This window comes from Mycteria americana, chromosome 2, assembly GCF_035582795.1.
Source record: "Mycteria americana isolate JAX WOST 10 ecotype Jacksonville Zoo and Gardens chromosome 2, USCA_MyAme_1.0, whole genome shotgun sequence".
Taxonomy (NCBI): Eukaryota; Metazoa; Chordata; class Aves; order Ciconiiformes; family Ciconiidae; genus Mycteria; species Mycteria americana.
Window position 1 is genome coordinate 174,426,511 of NC_134366.1, and position 19,069 is coordinate 174,445,579.

At 51.9% G+C, this 19,069-nt stretch overlaps 1 protein-coding gene across 2 annotated transcripts in view; it reads right to left on the bottom strand.

The window, feature by feature from the left end:
• ZC3H3 (zinc finger CCCH-type containing 3) overlaps nucleotides 1-10,722 on the bottom strand; it is a 181,733-nt gene extending 171,011 nt beyond the window's left edge. For both annotated transcript variants that reach the window (XM_075495373.1, XM_075495372.1), the window contains exons 1-3: nucleotides 10,617-10,722; nucleotides 6,626-8,036; nucleotides 4,692-4,888 (exon numbers count right to left, since the gene is read on the bottom strand). In XM_075495373.1, coding sequence (XP_075351488.1) covers nucleotides 4,692-4,888; nucleotides 6,626-8,036; nucleotides 10,617-10,662 — 1,654 coding nt within the window. In that variant the 5' untranslated portion in view covers nucleotides 10,663-10,722. The remainder of the gene's footprint in view (nucleotides 1-4,691; nucleotides 4,889-6,625; nucleotides 8,037-10,616) is intronic.
• Nucleotides 10,723-19,069: the final 8,347 nt, after the last annotated feature.

The window sequence follows — 19,069 nt, forward strand, 5'->3', positions numbered from 1 at the left end:
GCTCCCTGGGAACGCAAGCGTGCTGGATGCTCACTCACCACACAGGCATGAGCGCCCATCGGATCCAGGATCCAGCGCGACCACATCCATCCAGTGGGATCACGAGCCAAGCATGAACTATCCGGCTTTTTAATCGGTTTGTTAGCTGGGCTGTGCACGTCCAGACTCAAGACAACAAACTAATCAGAGGGAAGCCACTCGGCTGGCCCAGGACTGTCACTGGTCTGCTCCCAGCAAGAGACGCAATGGGTGTTGGTTGCTTCGGCATCAAGCCAGAGACTTAACGTCAGTCTCACTGCTCCATTCGTGCCCCACTCTGCTCCCAGAGGCTCCCAGTAGCACCTCTGTACCCCACCCACTTCCCTCACACTTCTCTTGCAAGAAATGGTGAGACTTAAAACCCCACCATCCGATTAATACCCTCACTTTGCACAAGCAGAGAGAAATAAAAACAACCCTCCCAAAACCTCTCAGATAACCTGAGAGCCAGGAATTGAACCCACAAGCCCTCACTTACTCCCAGCTCGCTATAGGACTGCTGTGAAACCAGAAGACGCCTACCACTATATATAATTATATATTTAGGGGCACCAAATGTGGGTGATGTCTGAGCTGCTCCAAGCCCTATCAGTGGCTAGGCTCTCTCTTATCAGATTTTGGGTTGCTGCCTTGAAAATATCCCTGCCCCATCCAGCACCTAACAATCTCTTCGTACTAGACCATAAATGTCTCCTTGGGCAAAAAAAAAAAAAAAAAAAAAGAGTCCTAGCAAGCACATGTAGGAACAGTCCACCAATAATTCAACAGCTGTAGAAACCCAGAACTTGAGAATAGTTCAACACATTAAGCTGCAAATACGCTGCCTGGGATTGAACCTTCTCAAAAAAACCAAAAGCCTTAAGGTATAAGGGATTCAAACCTATAAACTCGATTCCAACCAAAGGAACCAAATCCACAGGCTGATTATGAAGGTAAGCATGAAGGGTGAAGGTCTGCTGGACTTACTTGCTCAACCTCCATGCTACAGGCAAGGCTGCTGCTGCCAAGAGGAAGGTAAAAGCAGGAATGTGTGGGGCAGGCACCTTGCTAGTCCTCAGCCTTAACCAGATGCCCAGCAAGCAGCACCGACCCTGCCAAAATTCATTTTGCAGTTTCAAAGCCATCAAGACTCTTGCTGAATTTCTCTACTAACTGGAGAAGCAAAGCAGCCGTGCATCGCTCAGCAGCTGCCTCACAGAGCTGCCAATGGCACGGGAAGGAGCAAATCAAGTTCTTTGGGATCCCCCGAGATGATGGTACAACAGAGGTTAGATTACCAGCAACCATCTAGCTGTATGATATCAGCATTTAGCGCTCAATATCCCAGCAGCGAGGGGAAAGCCTGTAAGTGCCGAAGAGAAAAGATTACAAGAACCGTCGAACTTACATGGTCGCATCGCATCTTAGAGAACCTCTCCAGGAAGAGGACACACAGCCAAGTTCTCACAGCCACCACATCAACAGAAAATATACCTAGCAAGAGATCTCAACTGCACGAAGTCCTCCTAGCAGAAAGATGTATTTAATTCAGCTCTGCAGAGAGGCTGGACAAAGCAGCAGCAAACGCAGCAGAAACAACCTTGTACCCTCCTCCCTGGGGAGGAGAAAGGCAGCCTAAGGAGTCCTTACAGAGCATCAAGCGAATGGATCCCAGTGCCACTTGCCAGGCCATTTTCCAGTCCAAATAATGGTTCATCTACCGCAGTATAATTCCTCTCCACTGCAGAAAGCAAGAAAGAAACGTACAAGTTATTTCATAATTATGGTGGGGAAGCATTTTTAATTCACCATCTAAGGCATCAGTGTCCATGCTCCCACTAGCACAGCAAGGCACAGGGAAAAGAAGGATTTGTGGCATATATGAAGTGAGGAAGAGTAGTCTCACATGTGCACACACACATATACGCACAGGAAAAGGCAGGCAGGACATTTCCTTTTGCTTTTAGTCATTTTAAGAACCAAATCAAGACACCTTTTTACAGCAGGTACTGCAGTTTGCAAAGAAAAAGAGCCACAAGGCATGGTCACCACGTTTTATTAAAGCAGATACTTGTTTTCACGTCTCTGAGCTAAGACTGCAAAGCCCAAAGATCCAAGCTGGAAAATAACCTAAGTCACTTCAACACAGATAACTCACAACTCTTATAAACCTGGGGTTTGTCTGTGCTAGGTTTGACTAGCATCTATCAGGAATGGTTTGATAATTTGATCCGCTTTGGGACAGGGGAATGAACTACATGCTCTCCCAAAGCCACTTCCAGACCTATCTTCCTTTTTTTTTTTTCCCCCTACTTTCTCTAAACTTTTTTATTTGCCAGCTTCTACTTTGATCAAAGCCAGGAGCACAAACATATTGCTACTTTATCTACATATTTTCAGCCCTACGCAGTTTAAGATCAAAAATCTTTTCAGCATGCGAACATTACCTTCAATCAAGGAACTAGGATTCAGAATACGTTCGCAAAAGACACGGGCTTTTGGCAGCTGCCTGTCAGGCTCCCAGGGGGGCAGAAGATTTTGATCCATTTTGTATATTCTTAACCTATGTGAAGCTTCACTTTGGTTGGGCACAAGTTTTTACTGACAGCTTCCAAAAAGAAGAGATGTTTGCTAAGTCAAGCGAGCTTCGATGGGTGCTAGGAGCCTTCCCAAGGCAGCAGCTTCAGTGCTGTGACCTCCTCTACGATACGCACAGCCTGAGCAAGCTACAGCAAGGCCTCTGCTCTGCGTAAAAAACACGGAGCTACATGGAGAACAAGGATCTGGTATAACCTCAGGTCTGTTCCTGGACCACTCAAACAGCTTATATCCCTGGAACCAGCAGTGTCTCGATTTCCTCATACGTAAAACGCTGTTGCAACCCCAAATTGCTCCGTATCTCCAGAGCCACAGCAGAGCTGCTCAGACCAGGCTCTCAGCAAGCACAGCAAGTTCTTTAAAAAGGAGCTTTACAGCATAAAGATTTATTCAATGACTCGTACTGGACATGCCACACTGGAGAAAGGTCCCCAGCAAGCAGTTTGTGAGGTCTGAGTCCTAAATTCATGCCAGAACAGGCAGTGGACGTTTCTTGGGAGGCTGAAGGGCTGCGTTCCCCATCCCACACATCACCATCACCCAAGGAAGAAAAGCCTTGTTGCCCCCACGTCACCATCACAGCTGGATCTGGGCACGTGCGTATATCCACCACCCCTGGTTTCAGAGATCACAGAAGAGCAACCACAGCGCAAGTATGACCGAGATCTCCAACCATACGTGCTGCCTTCACGCACTGCATGAAAACTTCCAACACAGAGTGTCTGGAGGTGCAGCCTTCACGCCTCTCCAGACACGAAAGGGTTTGCCAACACCTTTAAATGGAGCAAGACTCAGCCCCGAAGTCAGACAACTGCTTGAATGCTGCACCATCAATGCAACGGCACAAATGCACATCTTATTCTCCCTGCACCTGCCTCTCCCATGAGTCACTGCCCACCTCTTAAAGCACCAGATCCAAAATTCTCCTGCCAGCGTCCCCCCCATCCCTCCAAACCCCTCTTCAAACACACACACGAAGAGAAAAATCTTTTTCTTCTCCTCCCACAAAAAGCTTTTCCCCTTCCTGAACTACAAGCCTCCATTCTTGTCTTTTCATCTGTCAAAACACGGCAACATCTCAACACAGAGCTATTTGTCTGAACGCGAAATAACTATAATCACACGTGTAAACTCGCTAGTTGAAGCGCAGAGCAGGAAACCACAGAATTGTCTTCCTGAAAACAGAGGCTCAACAGCTTTACTTTTGAAGGCAGATCGCAGCTCCGTCGTGGCTCAAACAGCCCTCCCGGCTCAAGCGATGCCTACCGCAGTGTCACTGGCCGCTCTGCCGTACGTGAATGAGCACAGTGCAGGCACATCAGCAAAACGTACTTCAGATACGTTTGAGAAAACTGAAACTTGGGGGGGGGTGGGGTGAAGCCTTTTATCTATGATAATGTCACCACTGAATAGCAGAACCAGACTTCGAGCCAGAAACATCACGAAAACATTTCAGGCATGCGTAGGTGCAGCACCCCAAGCCCCAAGCAGCCGATTTCTGCTCTGACCATTGCCAAACGCAAGGCAGCAGGACACGGATGCAAACTACCTGTTCACAAACACGACGGACCCGGTATTCCTCCAACAATTGGAATTTTAAGCAAATTACATATAAAACCTAGACGCTTGCAGACATCGCACCGGGATATAGGTGCATTAGGTAGGTCTGTAGCTGCTAGAGGAGTATCTCATGACATGCGCAAGCTTTTTCCCAGGGCAAAAAAAAGAGAGATTAGTCTTACAGATGTATTACTGCCTCTGCCATCCTCTTCCTTCGTTGAGCACCCTCCTATTTGATGCCTGCAAGTCCAGCAAAACCACATTAAAAGCAAGAAGCAGCTTTAAAATGGCCTTGTCTGGAGATGTCAAAGCACAAGAGAGCTCTGGGTAAGGCAGAAGTCTTACTCCAGCCAAACTTCTGCTCCTCAGTGTTTGCTCCAGGACCAACAACAGCAGATTCACCTCCCGGAGGACCTGGTAACCCATTTTCAAATCCAAGAGCCTCCCTTGGAATCACTTCACCGGCACACGGTCAGCGAGCACCATCAGTCACCCCTTGGGACGGCTGTTCCTACCTTCCTTGGTGGAGACCTGCATCCTGGTGGCCGGCAGCCTGCAGAGCCTGTGCTTGGTGATCTGCACCAGGCCCTTGGGCGAGGAGCGTTTCAGAGTCACAGAAGGTTTCCCCCGTAAGGAGTTTTTCTTCCTGAGATGGAAGTGGCTTTTCAGAGGCGTGGTGGGTGAGGAGCTGTTCTTCTTATCTGTCGGGGAACTGCGAAGGGGAACACGACACGGTTAGAAGAGGGTAGAGAGGTGACCGAAACTCACTTGGTCCCCTTGCCCAGAGCTGAGAAGCTGAGTCACCAAGCTCCACACTGCTCCCCTACCCAAGGGTGAAAAGAAGCACTTGAACAGAAAATTGCAAGTAAATAGGCAAGTATGATGAACTTCTAGCCACGTACAGATGGAGAATGAGGTATGTGAGAGCCTAACAACTCATTCCCTTCTGCTTTCTGCTCAACAGATGTAGGGGAGAGGATGCTGCCCTTTAGTGAGATGAGGGGGGTCTCATCTCCCTGACTGCCAAAAATCCAATACAATCCCAGCTTCTCCAAGCACTTTGCTCCAGAGTGATCTTCCCAGCACAACCCACCCGCAGACGTGTCTCCCAGCAAACCAGGAGGGCAAGGCAAGGACAGAAACCTGCGGTGAAGTGCTGAGCGGAGGATCTGGGAAACAGAAGCAGGAATCGAGGCACCAGATCCTCAATCGGTGCCATGTTACCAGCTCATTGCATCACTTAGAATAGTTATTCAGGCCACAATCCTCAATTTTCAAGAGCTCAGGCTTGGAGTTACTGCAGTGACAAAGGAGCCAAACCACATGTCCAGTACGCTGAGGGTATCTCTGGCTTCACTGGTAAAGTAGAGGTCACGCAGCTGTGCGACCAACCCTCACTCCATCCCTCTTTTTCCTCCCCTGCAGCACAGTCTGGGCTTGCATCCAGCCCTGCCGAGAAAAGCAGCACAAAACACAGCTTTCCCACCGGGATCACAACGTAACGAAGCCCTCACAGCACTTCCACCACACACCGGCTTTCAGAGAAAGTTTGGTCCCAATCTCTTATCTGTTTCCCCTCGACTCCCAGCCCAGTGCAAGCCCCTTTTGCAGATAACTCAGCCCACACGCCTTTTCCTTCCGCCAAGCTTCATTTATAACCTTCCCATTGTACTCTGTCCCTATCAGACGTGGCCAGGGGGGAGAACTTGCTCCACAAGACTCTAGGAGTATCTGCTCATCTGGCACGGCACGCTCTCCCAAGGTAGCCAACAGATCTGTCACTGACTCAACAAGGAGAAGGAAGAGCAAGAGCCTCCAGGGAGGACGTTTTGGGTTACTGGTGGATAGGACAAAAGGATGGCACCCAAGGGAGGAAAGTACCAGCAGAGCATCACGGACAGCACTTCTTCCTGGCATGCACAGCCCACCTCCCATCCCTGCTCCATCCCAGGGTCTGCACAGGGCTTTACGAGGACAGACCATACACAATACGGCGATTCAAGCCGCTTCTCCTCCTTTCCGCAGCCCCCAATGCAACAAGGTTATGGGAGTTTGAAAAGAAATCAATAAAGGAAGAAAGCTATTTCCTTCCCTTTGAATATTAGTCTGTTATTCAGGTCAAGGAGGAGTCTCCTAAGTGCTGCGGCTAAGTCTTCAGAGAACAGGGATGGGAGATGAGAAGAAAACCCAGCTCCGTTTGAAAAGTGAAAGTTAGAGTTACACAGACTGCTAAAACAATTAAAACCTGAGGCGTTCCAACCCTGCAAAGCAGAATGCCTCCACCCAGAACAAAGTCACCACACTTGGAAAGAGAAAGGCAAATATACCTTCCAGTATACAACAACCCTCATTGGAATTTCACTCGTACATATGGCCACGACTTACGTGAAGCCAATGGACATGAAATACGAGTGCAACGACACCACTCCAAAGACAACCAGCAACTTACCCCGAGCTTCCTTTTCTTTTGATGATTTTTGTCCGACTCTTCACTTTATAACTGGACAGCGCGGCATCGCTGAAGGAGGACTTCACCCCGCTGAGACCAACAGACGCAGCGCTCGGAGGCGGTGGGGCGGTGCCGGCTCGAGGGAGGTTGGGGGCTGGAGGCTTTTTCTGATCCTCGGATCGCCACCTGAATGCTGACTTGGAGGTGGAGGGCAAGGTCTGGAGGCTGGAGGCTTTCCACTTATACTTGCTGGGAGAAACACCCAGTTTGGCCTGCAGTCCCGATTTCTTCAGCTTTGCTCCCACATCTGCTTTTGGTGATAGTTTAGCACCTCTGTCTGCTCCACCAGCAACCTTCTTAGCACTTTCAGAAGCTCTAGGGCTGACCCATCTCTTCACAGGACGAGAGCATTTACCAGGGTTTGCAACCCACGTGTAATTAGTTTTCCTGAACTTTGGAGCTTTGCTGGAGACAGATGTTGAGGCAGCTCTTTGGAGACCGGCAGCTTTGGGGACTACAGAAAACCTGGTCTTCACTGGAGTCATCCCAACCACTGAAGTCGCAGCCTGAGCAGGTCTAGAGAGCATCTCACCATTTCCAAGGAGCTTCGGCTCTCTGAAAGCATCCCCGACTTGCTCACAACTAGACTGCCCTGGAGCTGGCGGTTCTGCCTTCCTCCGTGTCAAGTGCCGAGCCGGCTCACGATCTGGCAACACTGAAGGCTGCTGCGGCTCAGATTTCAGCGTCACGGCACTTTCACTGGTGCTTCTGCAGGAGGCAGGGGAGCTCCTGGCCACGTCGCCGGCCAGACGTACCGTTCTAGGCTTATCCGACACGCTCACGTACGCTGAACTCACGAATCGGTGAGATGAACTAAATGAAACTGAGAGAGAGGGTCTTCTCTCTTCATTTTGGCTTGCGTACGGAGATTTCTGCACATTTTTACTGTCACCCGGAGCAGCGACCACCGTTTTCAGCCCAGAAAACTCACAGTAAGAACCCACATCAGCAAAACCTTTCGTATCTACGAACGGGCCAGCCCTCTGCGGCAGCTGGATCCCCACAACTATATTACCATCTGTGGTTAAGTCCACATGTCTCTCCGGGGACGATTCTGGTGGCTCGGGTGCCTGGCTGTCTCCGTGGCTTCCAAAAGCCCGAGACGTGCTGGCACTTCCACTGCTTCCAACGTCATATGCCGATCCTGGCGGCCGGTTGACAAGGGAGTATTTTTTCTTCCAGGAGTGACCCTGGCGCAGCTGGAAATCCCTGGGAGCCTGCTGGGGGTACCTGGCCGAAAATGCCCCCCTCCTGCTGAAGGCAGGCTGGCAGGGGTTGTTCCACCTCGGCGGTGCAGATGGCAGCGGCCGCGGTGCATCCCCGTGTGTGTTTTTATGGTCATTTATGAGACCTAAGGAGAAGAAGACAGCATCTGTTAATCACCCGTCCCAGGGCAGTTTGACAGTATCACAGCGCTGGTTTTCCTCGCACTGCAATGAGGGCGATCGCTCCATGCAGGCTTGCACAGGCCACATTTCAGATAACCGGTGCTGGAAGGAAAAACTTAAAACAAATATCTCCCTCAATCTTCATGAAAGTCAGTAACAAAAGCGATTTCGCAGGACAGCTCAATGCAGGTCTGAACCACAGACTCACCAACAGACCCTTAACACACTGCACTAGTGCTGTCAGCCACCTTTTGCTCCTTTATGCTCTTTTTTATGTGCAAAAAACAGATGCCTGAATTATTGTTTTTGGAGTCTAATCTAAAAAAAAAAAAGCTAATTTTATTTCCCAATATCTTTTCAGAGCAGTCTCTGAGGGTCTCCTCACGCACATAGCCCACCACAGCCAACACCAGCCCCAAACACAAAGCTTAGAATCATAGAATCGTTTAGGTTGGAAAAGACCCTTAACATTATCGAGTCCAACCGTTAACCTAACACTACCAAGTCCACCACTACACCATGTCCCTAAGCACCACATCTACACGTCTTTTAAATACCTCCAGGCACGGTGACTCCACCACTTCCCTGGGCAGCCTGTTCCAATGCTTGACAGCCCTTTCCATGAAGAAATTTTTCCTAATATCCAATCTAAACCTCCCCGGTGCAACTTGAGGCTGTTTCCTCTTGTCCTATCGCTTGTTACTTGGGAGAAGAGACCAACCCCCACCTCTCTACAGCCTTCTTTCAGGCAGCTGTAGAGAGCGATGAGGTCTCCCCTCAGCCTCCTTTTCTCCAGGCTGAACAACCCCAGGTCCCTCAGCCGCTCCTCATCAGCCTTGTGCTCCAGACCCTTCACCAGCTTCGTAGTTCTTCTTCTTCAAAGCAGCAACGAGGAGGCTCCGAGGCCGCCCCAGCTTTGCTGTTGAGTCACTCCACGTCCCTCTGCCAAGCCACCACACCTCCCCAGTGCTTTGGTCTACTAACAAAGTCGTTTGGATAATAGATACATGTCAACTACAGAATCACAGAATTGTAGAGGTTGGAAAAGACCTTTAAGATCATCGAGTCCAACCATAAACCTAACACTGCCAAGCCCACCACTACACCATGTCCCTAAGCACCTCATCCAAACGTCCTTTAAATACCTCCAGGGATGGGGACTCAACCCCTTCCCTGGGCAGCCTGTTCCAACGCTTGACAGCCCTTTCAGTGAAGTAAAATTTCCTAATATCCAGTCTAAACCTCCCCTGGCGCAACTTGAGGCCGTTTCCTCTCGTCCTATCACTTGTTACCTGGGAGAAGAGACAATTAGGGAGGGTCTGCGCTTGTTAAGCCTCGGCATTTAGAAACCCCTTCCCATAAAAGGGATTATCAAAGGATTTTTGAGCCTTATATTTTAGGCATGTGTCTTAAGAGGTTTTCCCACACGAGGGGTCACAGAGCTGCTGGAAGAGCAGCGTTAGCAGATTCTTCCTGGAGGAGGAGAGGACCACATTTTCCTTCCTCTCATCACACCTCCCCCACGTAGGAGCTCCTGGACAGAGGCAGATCCCCCGCAAGGCCCAAGCAGAGTTTACGGCTTTACTAACGAGGAAAATTTACCTTGGGCTCTATAAACAGAGCGAGCGAGTGCTAAGAAATAAGCGGTGATGCTCATCAGAGCTAGGAAAGGGTGCGTAAATACATCCCCCCAACACACACTCCTCCGCCATGCTGAGGGGTCAAGGGACAGAGGGCGAAGGGCACATCCTAACCCTGTGCCACCAGCCCTGGGGGCTGCAGGGCAGGGGACACCCCTTTCCCCTCAGCCAGGAGGGGAACAGGCCCTGCAGGGGCCAGCAGCGTGGGGTTCCCTCCCCCCCCCCCGTGGGGACCCCCAAACCCCCCGGCACTCTCCGGCCTCTGTTCCTTCCCTGCCTTGGCCCACCTGGGACTCCTGGGTCCCCACCACCTCCCCCACCCCTCGGGCCTTTTTCCCAGGCCTCAGCCCTCCCCCTCCCCAGCACTCTGGGATCGTTCCCCTCCCCCTTCCCCCCCCCCCCCCGGCGACTCCCGGGTCTCCCCTCCAAACCCGCCCCTCCCCCCCCAGACTCCAGGGTCCCCTTCACAGCTCGCCCCTCCCCCCAGGACTCCCAGGTGCCCCCTCACAACCCGTCCCTCCCCCCCGTCGACTCCCAGGTCCTCCCTCACAACCCACCCCTCCCCCTCCGGGGTCGCCTCACAACCCGCCCCTCCGCCCCCCCCCCGGACTCTGGGGTCTCCTCACAGCTCACCCCTCCCCCCCGCCGGACTCCCTGGTCCCCCCTCACAACCCGCCCCCCCCCCGCACCGGGGTCCCCTTCACAGCCTGCCCCTCCCCCTCAGGACGCCGGGATCCCCTCACAGCCAGCCCCGCCCCTCCCCCCCCGGACTCCCGGAGCTCCTCACAACCCGCCCCTCCCCCCCCGGACTCCGAGGTCCCCCCACAGCAGCCGCTCCCCCATTCCCCCCCCACCGGACCCCGGTCTCCCGGCCCGGTCCCGACCCCCCGGCCCGGCTGTTACCCTGCAGCAGGCGGATCTGCCGCCACAGCCGCTCCCTCTCCTCCATCCCCGCAGCGCTCCCGCACCGCCCCGCACCGCCGCGTCATCACTCAGCGCCGGCCGTTGGTCGGTCACGTGAGCAGCCGTCGTCACGTGGCGCCCGCAGCCGCGGCGGCCGTCGCTTGGCAACGGAGGCAGCCGCGGCCTGTGCGGCCCGGCGGGGCCCGGGCCTGTGCGGAGCCTGGGTGACCCCATCCCCTGCCCCCAACCTGGGCTGTCCCAGCTGGCCCCAGCCCAGCCTGCTCTGGCTGTCCCCATCCCCTGTCCCCAGCCTGGGCTGTCCCGGCTGTCCCTTGTCCTTAGCCCAGCCTGGTCTGGCTGTCCCCGGACTCTGTCCCCAGCCTGGGCTATCCTAGCTGTCCCCTGTCCCCAGCCCAGCCTGGTCTGGCTGTCCCCAGACTCTGTCCCCAGCCTGGGCTATCCCAGCTGTCCCCTGTCCCCAGCTCAGCCTGGTCTGGCTGTCCCCAGCCCCTGTCCCCAGCCTGGGCTGTCCCGGTTGTCCCTTGTCCTTAGCCCAGCGTGGTCCGGCTGTCCCCAGACTCTGTCCTCAGCCCACCTCAGTCCTGCTGTCCCCATCCCCTGTCCCCAGCCTGGGCTATCCCAGCTGTCCCCTGTCCCCAGCCCAGCCTAGTCTGGCTGTCCCCAGCCCCTGTCCCCAGCCTGGGCTGTTCCAGCTGTCCCTATCCCCTGTCCCCAGCCCAGCATGGTCTGGCTGTCCCCAGCCCCTGTCCCCAGCCTGGGCTGTTCCAGCTGTCCCTATCCCCTGTCCCCAGCCCAGCATGGTCTGGCTGTCCCCATCCCCTGTCCCCAGCCTGGGCTGTACCAGCTGCCCCTTGTCCTTAGCCCAGCGTGGTCCAGCTGTCCCCAGACTCTGTCCTTAGCCTGGGCTGTCCTGGCTGTCCCCTGTCCCCAGCCCAGCCTGGTCTGGCTGTCCCCATCCCCTGTCCCCCAACCTGGGCTGTCCCAGCTGTCCCCTGTCCCTTGCTCTCAGCCCAGCCTGGTCCGGCTGTCCCCAGACTCTGTCCTCAGCCTGGGCTGTCCCGGCTGTCCCCTGTCCCCAGCCCAGCCTGGTCTGGCTGTCCCCATCCCCTGTCCCAGTCTCAGCCTGGCCCAGCTGTCCCCATCCTCTGTCACCTGCCCAGCCTCATCCAGCCATCCCCTGTCTCCATCCCAGCCTTGCCCAGCTGTCCCTATCTCCTGTCCCCAGCCTGGGCTATCCCAGCTGTCCCCTGCCCAGCCTTATCCAGCCATCCCCTGTCCCCATCCCCTGTCCCCTGCCCCGCCACCCCCCTTGCCCATCTCTGCCCTCTCCCATCACCAGCGTCAGCCCCCAGCCCACCACTGCCCCAGCCTGCGCTTGCAGGCACCAGGGGAAGGATTTCTTGGTGACACCATAGGACCATGGCATCCAGCAAGAAAACTTTAATTTCACACATCAGCCTTGCGAGTCCTTATTTCTCATACTTTGGCTGTAAATGTTTTGCAGGAGAACCAGTCCCGAAGCTGAGCTGCAAAGTTTACTTGTGCTACTGGAGAAAACCGTAGATGCTTCCTGCAAGAACAGGCAAGTTTGGTTCCTAATTTAAAGTCTTTGTCGTGCGTTAGATGTGCTGGCAAGGCTTCAGCAGCAGCAGAGCAAAATAGCTGCTGCAGTCGGGGTAATTTTGAGACATCGTCTGAGCATGGGAATTTGCACCTTCTAATTAAGCAAGAAAAGGGGGTGAGCGGCTCTGCAAGTCGCATTTTGTAACACATTTCATCGGCAGCTGTCAGGACGGTTCCTGTTCCTCCCAGTTTCCTGATTCCTCCTAGAAACCAGGGGCAAATCCAGGAGCAGAAGGCAGTTTTCTTAGGTCTGATCCCAGTCCCTCTCCTCTAAAAAGACTTTCTTTGACCTGAACTGTACCCCCAGAGCACGTGTCCCATCCTGAAAGTCAGACAGCCCCGTGTTACCAGTATAAATCAGGAGGATCCACGAAGTGTGTCCATCCAGTCGAGAGCACAATCAGAGAACGTAATTTATATGGACATTATCCTTAAGGAGTTTGTTTTCTGAATAATTTCATTCGTCCGTAAGAGAATGAGACCCATAACTTTAAACAAAGCCATAACAGAACCTCAAGTCTGCAAAGGAGATAAAAAAACAGTCTAAAATTATTTTTTAAACAATTTGGGGGAAAAAAGCTGAGCCAAGTAGCTGTACCAGCACAACGCTATTTCCTTCTAAACACTCCCATGATGGGAACTTTATGAAAGCAACCGATCATCAACCTCAAATCGTTTAAAACAGAAGCTGTCCCTTGGGACATCTCGCTTCCCGTCGCAGTTAGGGAGCTCTGCCTGTCCCAGCTCTGATCAAATAGCGTCCCTGGGGCAAGCCCACGATTTGCCTGCTCGGAAAGGTGGATTTAGTAAATTATTTACAGTGTGTTTAGTGGCCTTTTAAAGCAATTCAGCAGTGGAATATGGGGAAGAACCAGCCCGTAGGAATAAACTACTTTGTGTGGATGGTAGCAAAGGCTTCAAAATACAAAGCAGTTGGGGAGCTTCCTGGCCCTTATTAGCCTCCTCTGAAGGCCTAAGACTGCAAAAAAAACCCCTGCAGCCTCTCTTCTTGCAAAGTCCTGCACGTATGGGAACAGGCCGGGGACCAGGCAGGCAGAGATGGCAGATCTTCTCCCTTTCAGGGGCCTCAGATCAGCTTCAATCGATCGCAAAGCCCCACCCAGAGTTTCATAACCACTTTAAACTGGCAGAAATTGGCACTTCTGCCAAAAGAAGCCTCCTCCGCTCCCAGCTGCTCGTTCCCTCCCTTGTGCTGGCACAAGGATTCGAGTGGCTTGCATAAATGAGCTAGAACGGGCTGCTCTGAATTAAAATTAATTCAGCACACGCAGAGGAAAAGCTAATTTTTAACATAGGGAAGCCATGGATCCACCACTCCCACAAAACCCAACCTCAGGAAAGAGTGAGCTAAAAGCAGTGGGCCCTGTTTTGCCAATCTACACCAAAATATGTAACTAGAAAAAGCAAAGTATGGGGCAAGGCAGTGCTGGAGGGTCTCAGGCCACTTGGGATCCTCCTCAGATGCTCCTTGGGTGCTCCCCATAAGGAGAGTTTTGGTGGGGTGGGGGCATCCAGAGGAGCGGGGACACCGTTTTTTAAGTATGAACTGGATCTTCTCTAGGGAACGGCGAGGAGCACCCTGCCTCAGGGCATGCAGTACTTGCACATATCTCCCCCGAGATGCATGCGGAGGGCAAAGGAGAGAGAAGGATACTGCATCACTAAAATAAACGCTTCTTTTCTTTTCAGCCCACCGTGAGGAAGCACTACCCATTCAGCTGCCTCATCACTCGATGCCCGTTACAAGCAACACATCTGAAAGCTACAAGAATTCACGGCACTTGTTCTTTGTTCATAGCACTACGCTTGTATGACACTTGTTTGTAAGTCTAATTTAATTAAAAAAACAGTAAAAAGCAAGTGCAGGTTTCTGACGCTGCGCTGGCAGGGTGTCTGCGTGTGAGAAAACACCCCAGGGAGGGCAGCACATTTAAGAGAAATTAAATTGTCTCATTCAGCCCAGAATAAACATGGTGCTAATCCCTCTAATGGCCTTAAACATCACCCAAACTGCAGATCCAGTGACAAGCGGGCAATAGGACCCAATTAAGCTGCTCACACGTTTGAAATCATGGCCTCATCAGCTTTGGTTTAGTCTGGAGTCTCTCGATGGCTTTCCATAAACTTGCTGAGACAAGCTAAAACACCAAACTTCGTTAAGCGCTGCACCAGCACATTGCAGAGACCTGATGACAAGGTGAGTGGGAGGCACTGGTGTTTCTGCCGTCTGCTCCCACGAGCGGGTTTACAAAGGCACAGGGATCTCCTAGGATCCCCGGATCCTCCTGATTTGCCTAAAACACCCTGCACTGCCTGGGATCCATTCGCAGGAGCATCATGTATAGGACAGCAGAGGGATTATTCTCTCTGGGGCACCTGTGAGTCTCAGCTGGAGCATTGCATCACGCTTTCCGGGAGACGCGTTAATAAAAATGTAGAAAAATTGGTGAGAATCCAAAAGGTAGGGAAAAATCAAAAGAGTAAAGGTTTTAACAACATCACCTATAAAGAAAAGCTGAAATAGGCTCAGGTTTTGATTAAAAAAAAAAGAAGGGAAATCATATTAGAAATAGATATCTAATCAAGCGTGCTTGATGTTCACTGGCGGTAGTAAAGGAGGCATTAGCTTAATTTGCAGCAAAGGACATTCAAGTTACAGCTCAGGAAAAATTTTCCAACTCTCCAGAGAAGAGGTTACCTGAGGAAGATGGGAAGCTCTAAGGTAAGTGTGTTCCTGGGGTGGTCGATACGTGCAGAACCCTGCTGAGGGCTCTGATTTAGGTGTCCTCCTCAGCTCGTTTTTGACCTCTGTTTTTACAGTCTTGTCAGCTCCGTGGCATCTTGCATCTGTAGTCCCAACGCCAGTGGTTGTGTCCTGCATCCTTTTGCTGAAGCATCGTGAAGAAAAGAGTCCTGAGCTGAGTTCCCAGTTCCCTCCTGCGCCAGCACCAGTGCTTGTACAGCCATGGCATGGACTCATGGGATGTGATCTGGCTGCAGAACTTTTCCTTCTCCTTCTCCTTCTCCTTCTCCTTCTCCTTCTCCTTCTCCTTCTCCTTCTCCTTCTCCTTCTCCTTCTCCTTCTCCTTCTCCTTCTCCTTCTCCTTCTCCTTCTCCTTCTCCTCCTTTCCCTTCTGGTTTAGTTTTCAGCTTGATCTGGTCTCTAATGAGATTCACCATGCCGTCTCAGGAGTGCAAACAATGGGACAGAGGTCCATGGGAGGAGAACAGCACGGGGAGCTCCATTCTAGGCAGTAGCATGGACGTGTATTGCTGTAACTCGAGCACAAACCCATGCTGTTCTAGAATGCCCGCAGCTCTGAATCTGGCTGCTCACAAGATGAAAGCCCCTGATTTAGAAAGAAGACCTAAATCCAAGCTCCAGCTGCTGAGAAACCTCTGCTTCCTACTTGGACCAGTCTCATGGTTGTCCAGATGCCTGTTTCTGGGAAACGCGTTGCTTGGGTGGCAGGGGCTCACCCAGCTGGAGGAGCCAGTGGGAGCTGTGCAGACTTCCTAAGTGACTTCCTCCTAAGTGACTTAGGAGGAAGACTAAGCATCTTCCTCCATTTGCCGTGGAAGGAGACCAAGAGCCGATGCAAAGCTTCAGGAGGAGGCGTGACACAGGCCAAGCAGCAGACAGAGGAGATCATTTTAGTAGCAGCAGCAGCTTGCTGGCTAGACTCAAACAATACAAAGATAAAAAAAAGAAAAACAACAACAAAAAGGGGAGAAAATTGACCGTGGAGAGGATTGTAGGACAGGTTTCCATTAGAGACGAGGAACAAGTAACACTATTTTACAAGACAGTGGTGAAAACTGATGTGCAATGGTGTGCACGATGCCACGGCTGCGTTAGATAAATAAATTCAGACTGGAAGAGGTGTAGGGAACGGTTGCTGAGAGACTCTGGGGAATGGAGAGCCTCTCAGTAGAGGTGCCCAAAACAGCTGAGTTTTCTTAGCCTTGCACACCACGAGATGATACAGCTGCTCCCTGCAAACGTGTCAGAGGAAGAAGGCAATATTGCAGGAAAAGGAAGACCTATTCAAGGAAGAATCAATGAATCATAGAATGGTTTGGGTTGGAAGGGACCTTCAAAGGTCATCTAGTCCACCCCCCTGCAATGAGCAGGGACATCTCCCACCAGATCAGGTTGCTCAGAGCCCTGTCCAACCTGACCTTGAACACTTCCAGGGATGGAGCATCCACAACTTCTCCAGGCAACCTGGTCCAGTGTCTCACTATGCTCATCATAAAGAATTTCTTTCTTGTCTCAAATCTAAGCCTACCCTCTTTCAGTTTAAAACCGTTATCCCTTGTCCTGTCCCTACAGGCCCTGCTAAAAACTCTGTCCCCATCTTTCTTATCAGCCCCCTTTAAGTACTGAAAGGCCACAAGAAGGTCTCCCCAGAGCCTTCTCCTCTCCAGGCTGAACAACCCCAGCTCTCTCAGCCTTCCTCCATAGCAGAGGGGTTCCAGCCCTCGGACCATTTCCGTGGCCTCCTCTGGACCCGCTCCAACAGGTCCATGTCTGTCTTGTGCTGGGGACCCCAGAGCTGGACGCAGTGCTCCAGGGGGGTCTCAGGACATGGGAGTAGAGGGGCAGAATCCCCTCCCTCGACCTGCTGGCCACACTGCTCTGGATGCAGCCCAGGATACAGTTGGCTTTTTGGGCTGTGAGTGCACACTGCCAGCTCACGTCCAGCTTTTCACCCACCAGTACCCCCAAGTCCTTCTCCTCAGGGCTGCTCTCCATCCATCCATCCCTCAATCTGTATGGATACTGGGGATTGCCCCGACCCAGGTGCAGGACCTTACAACACAAGAAGATAGTATTGTATTATTACATTTAGGCTCGAAACTAAATAGACACCTCTAATCATCCTAAGAACCAGAGCCTGAACCAAACTTGCTTATATGGAAGACGTGAGCAGAGGACTGAGCTCAGGCTCCAAGGAGATTGCACCCTGTGTCCTGCAGCCCTGCAACCCTGCCGTGCAGTGGAGACCTGATGTAGATGCAAATGCATGCAAATAAACCACCTTGCCCATGGTCAGGCAGTTGGGCAGTATTTCCTCCCAGGCTCACCATCCAGGAGCTTATTTTGTGTCTTTTTATGTCTCACTTCTGTTTTTAACCCATTTGGAGCATCAAATTATCTCAGCCCTTCCTGATGTCACCTTGGGGTCCGCGTGCTGCTGCAATTCGGAGCGTGAGCACCGCTTGTACAGCAACCCGTGGACATGCACAGCCTCCGGCTGCGAGAGGAGCTCAGTGGCTATTTATTGCTGAAGAAAGTTACTTCTCCTCCTAAAAGTTTTTGCTATTTTAACTTGAGGGAAAAAAAGTGCTTCCCAAGGGCAAACAAACTCTAGAATCGCATTTTTGCTGATAATAGCAAGACTCAGGAGCGCGGGCTCAGGGGAAAGAAGATGTCTCTTGGGTTAGACGGAAAACAGAGAGGAAAATGTCAGTAACAGGAAAAGAAACTGCTGCACGATCCTAAAAGAAAAGCCACTGTCATTTATCAAGCGGGCACTAGTTTTCTGCTGTGATGTCTATTTTTTGGCCCTCTTTCTTGCCTGCAGTCTCGCTGCTGGTGCATGAGCTGCATGCAGACCTAAATACATGTATTTGGGGAAGGCCAGAAATCAGAGTGATGATCTGTGTGCTTCCACGTCGCTGTCATTCCCAGTCAGGGTGATTATTTTCCAAGACATTTAAAGTGGGGATAGAGAGCAAAGCCTGGTTTTTCTCCTCCGTGGTCACCCTCTGAAACCGGGATGGTTTGCTTGCATGGAGGCAGCAAGGACCAACCACAAACCATAAACTTTTCTAAGCAGCAAGAGCAGCTACATCTCAATTAATCCGACGACGTCCCAAGCCCTCTGCTCTGTGGGGCAGGGGATCCTGCAGGCTAATGACACCCCACAGCAAAATGCATTTGCCTTTACTGAGTAAGGAGGTGTCTGTGACCACGGTGACTCGCGGGACCCCACCAGCTCCTGGTTTCTGTGGCTGTTTCCCTTGCGGTGAATGCCTCCTTTCCAAGGGGTACGACCAACCTGGCATGAGACCATCTCCATAAATATTTGTTCATGTGAAAAAATTCATATTGATCCAGCTTCAGTTATGAAGGGGGGAGGACTTTGCTCTCAAGCGCTTGGGCATTGGACTTTTCCCTGCTTGGAAAGGTTATGAAAGAAATCCATACATTGACAATTGTAAATGTTTGCGTTAGAAATACCGTTTGCCTGTTCAGCTTGCACGGCTGACTGGCATTGCTTGGTGGAGCTTGGATGGAGATCATGCCCAGGCGGAGATCTGTGCTTGTCCCCAGCCAGCGCCATTGCAACACCAGCTGCCGTTGCAACATTCCCATGTTGCACGACCTGCCGCTCAGCGGTTCATTCCTAAAAGCATTTGCAAATCCTTTCGGTGCAACAAGGTTTCGGGAATTTCACAGTACCACCAAAGAGAGGGGAAGCAAACTGTTCTCGACAAATACTGAGTTGCGAGTTAGTGACTGAGCAGTGGCATTTGCTGGATCTTACAGCAGCTATTGAAGGAAAAGTGGCACCGGCTATTTCTTTGCAAGCCCTGGCGGAGAGGAAAGGATGCTCAGGAAGAAGGTGGTGAAATTTTGAGACCTTTCTGGGTTTGTTTTGACCTGGCTACTCTCCCAACAGGGGGTTGGGAGCACTGCGGGCAGCACTGACACACCGGAACATCAGTGAGCTGCGAGTGAAGCAGACACTGATGTTCACATCCAGCAATAACTATCA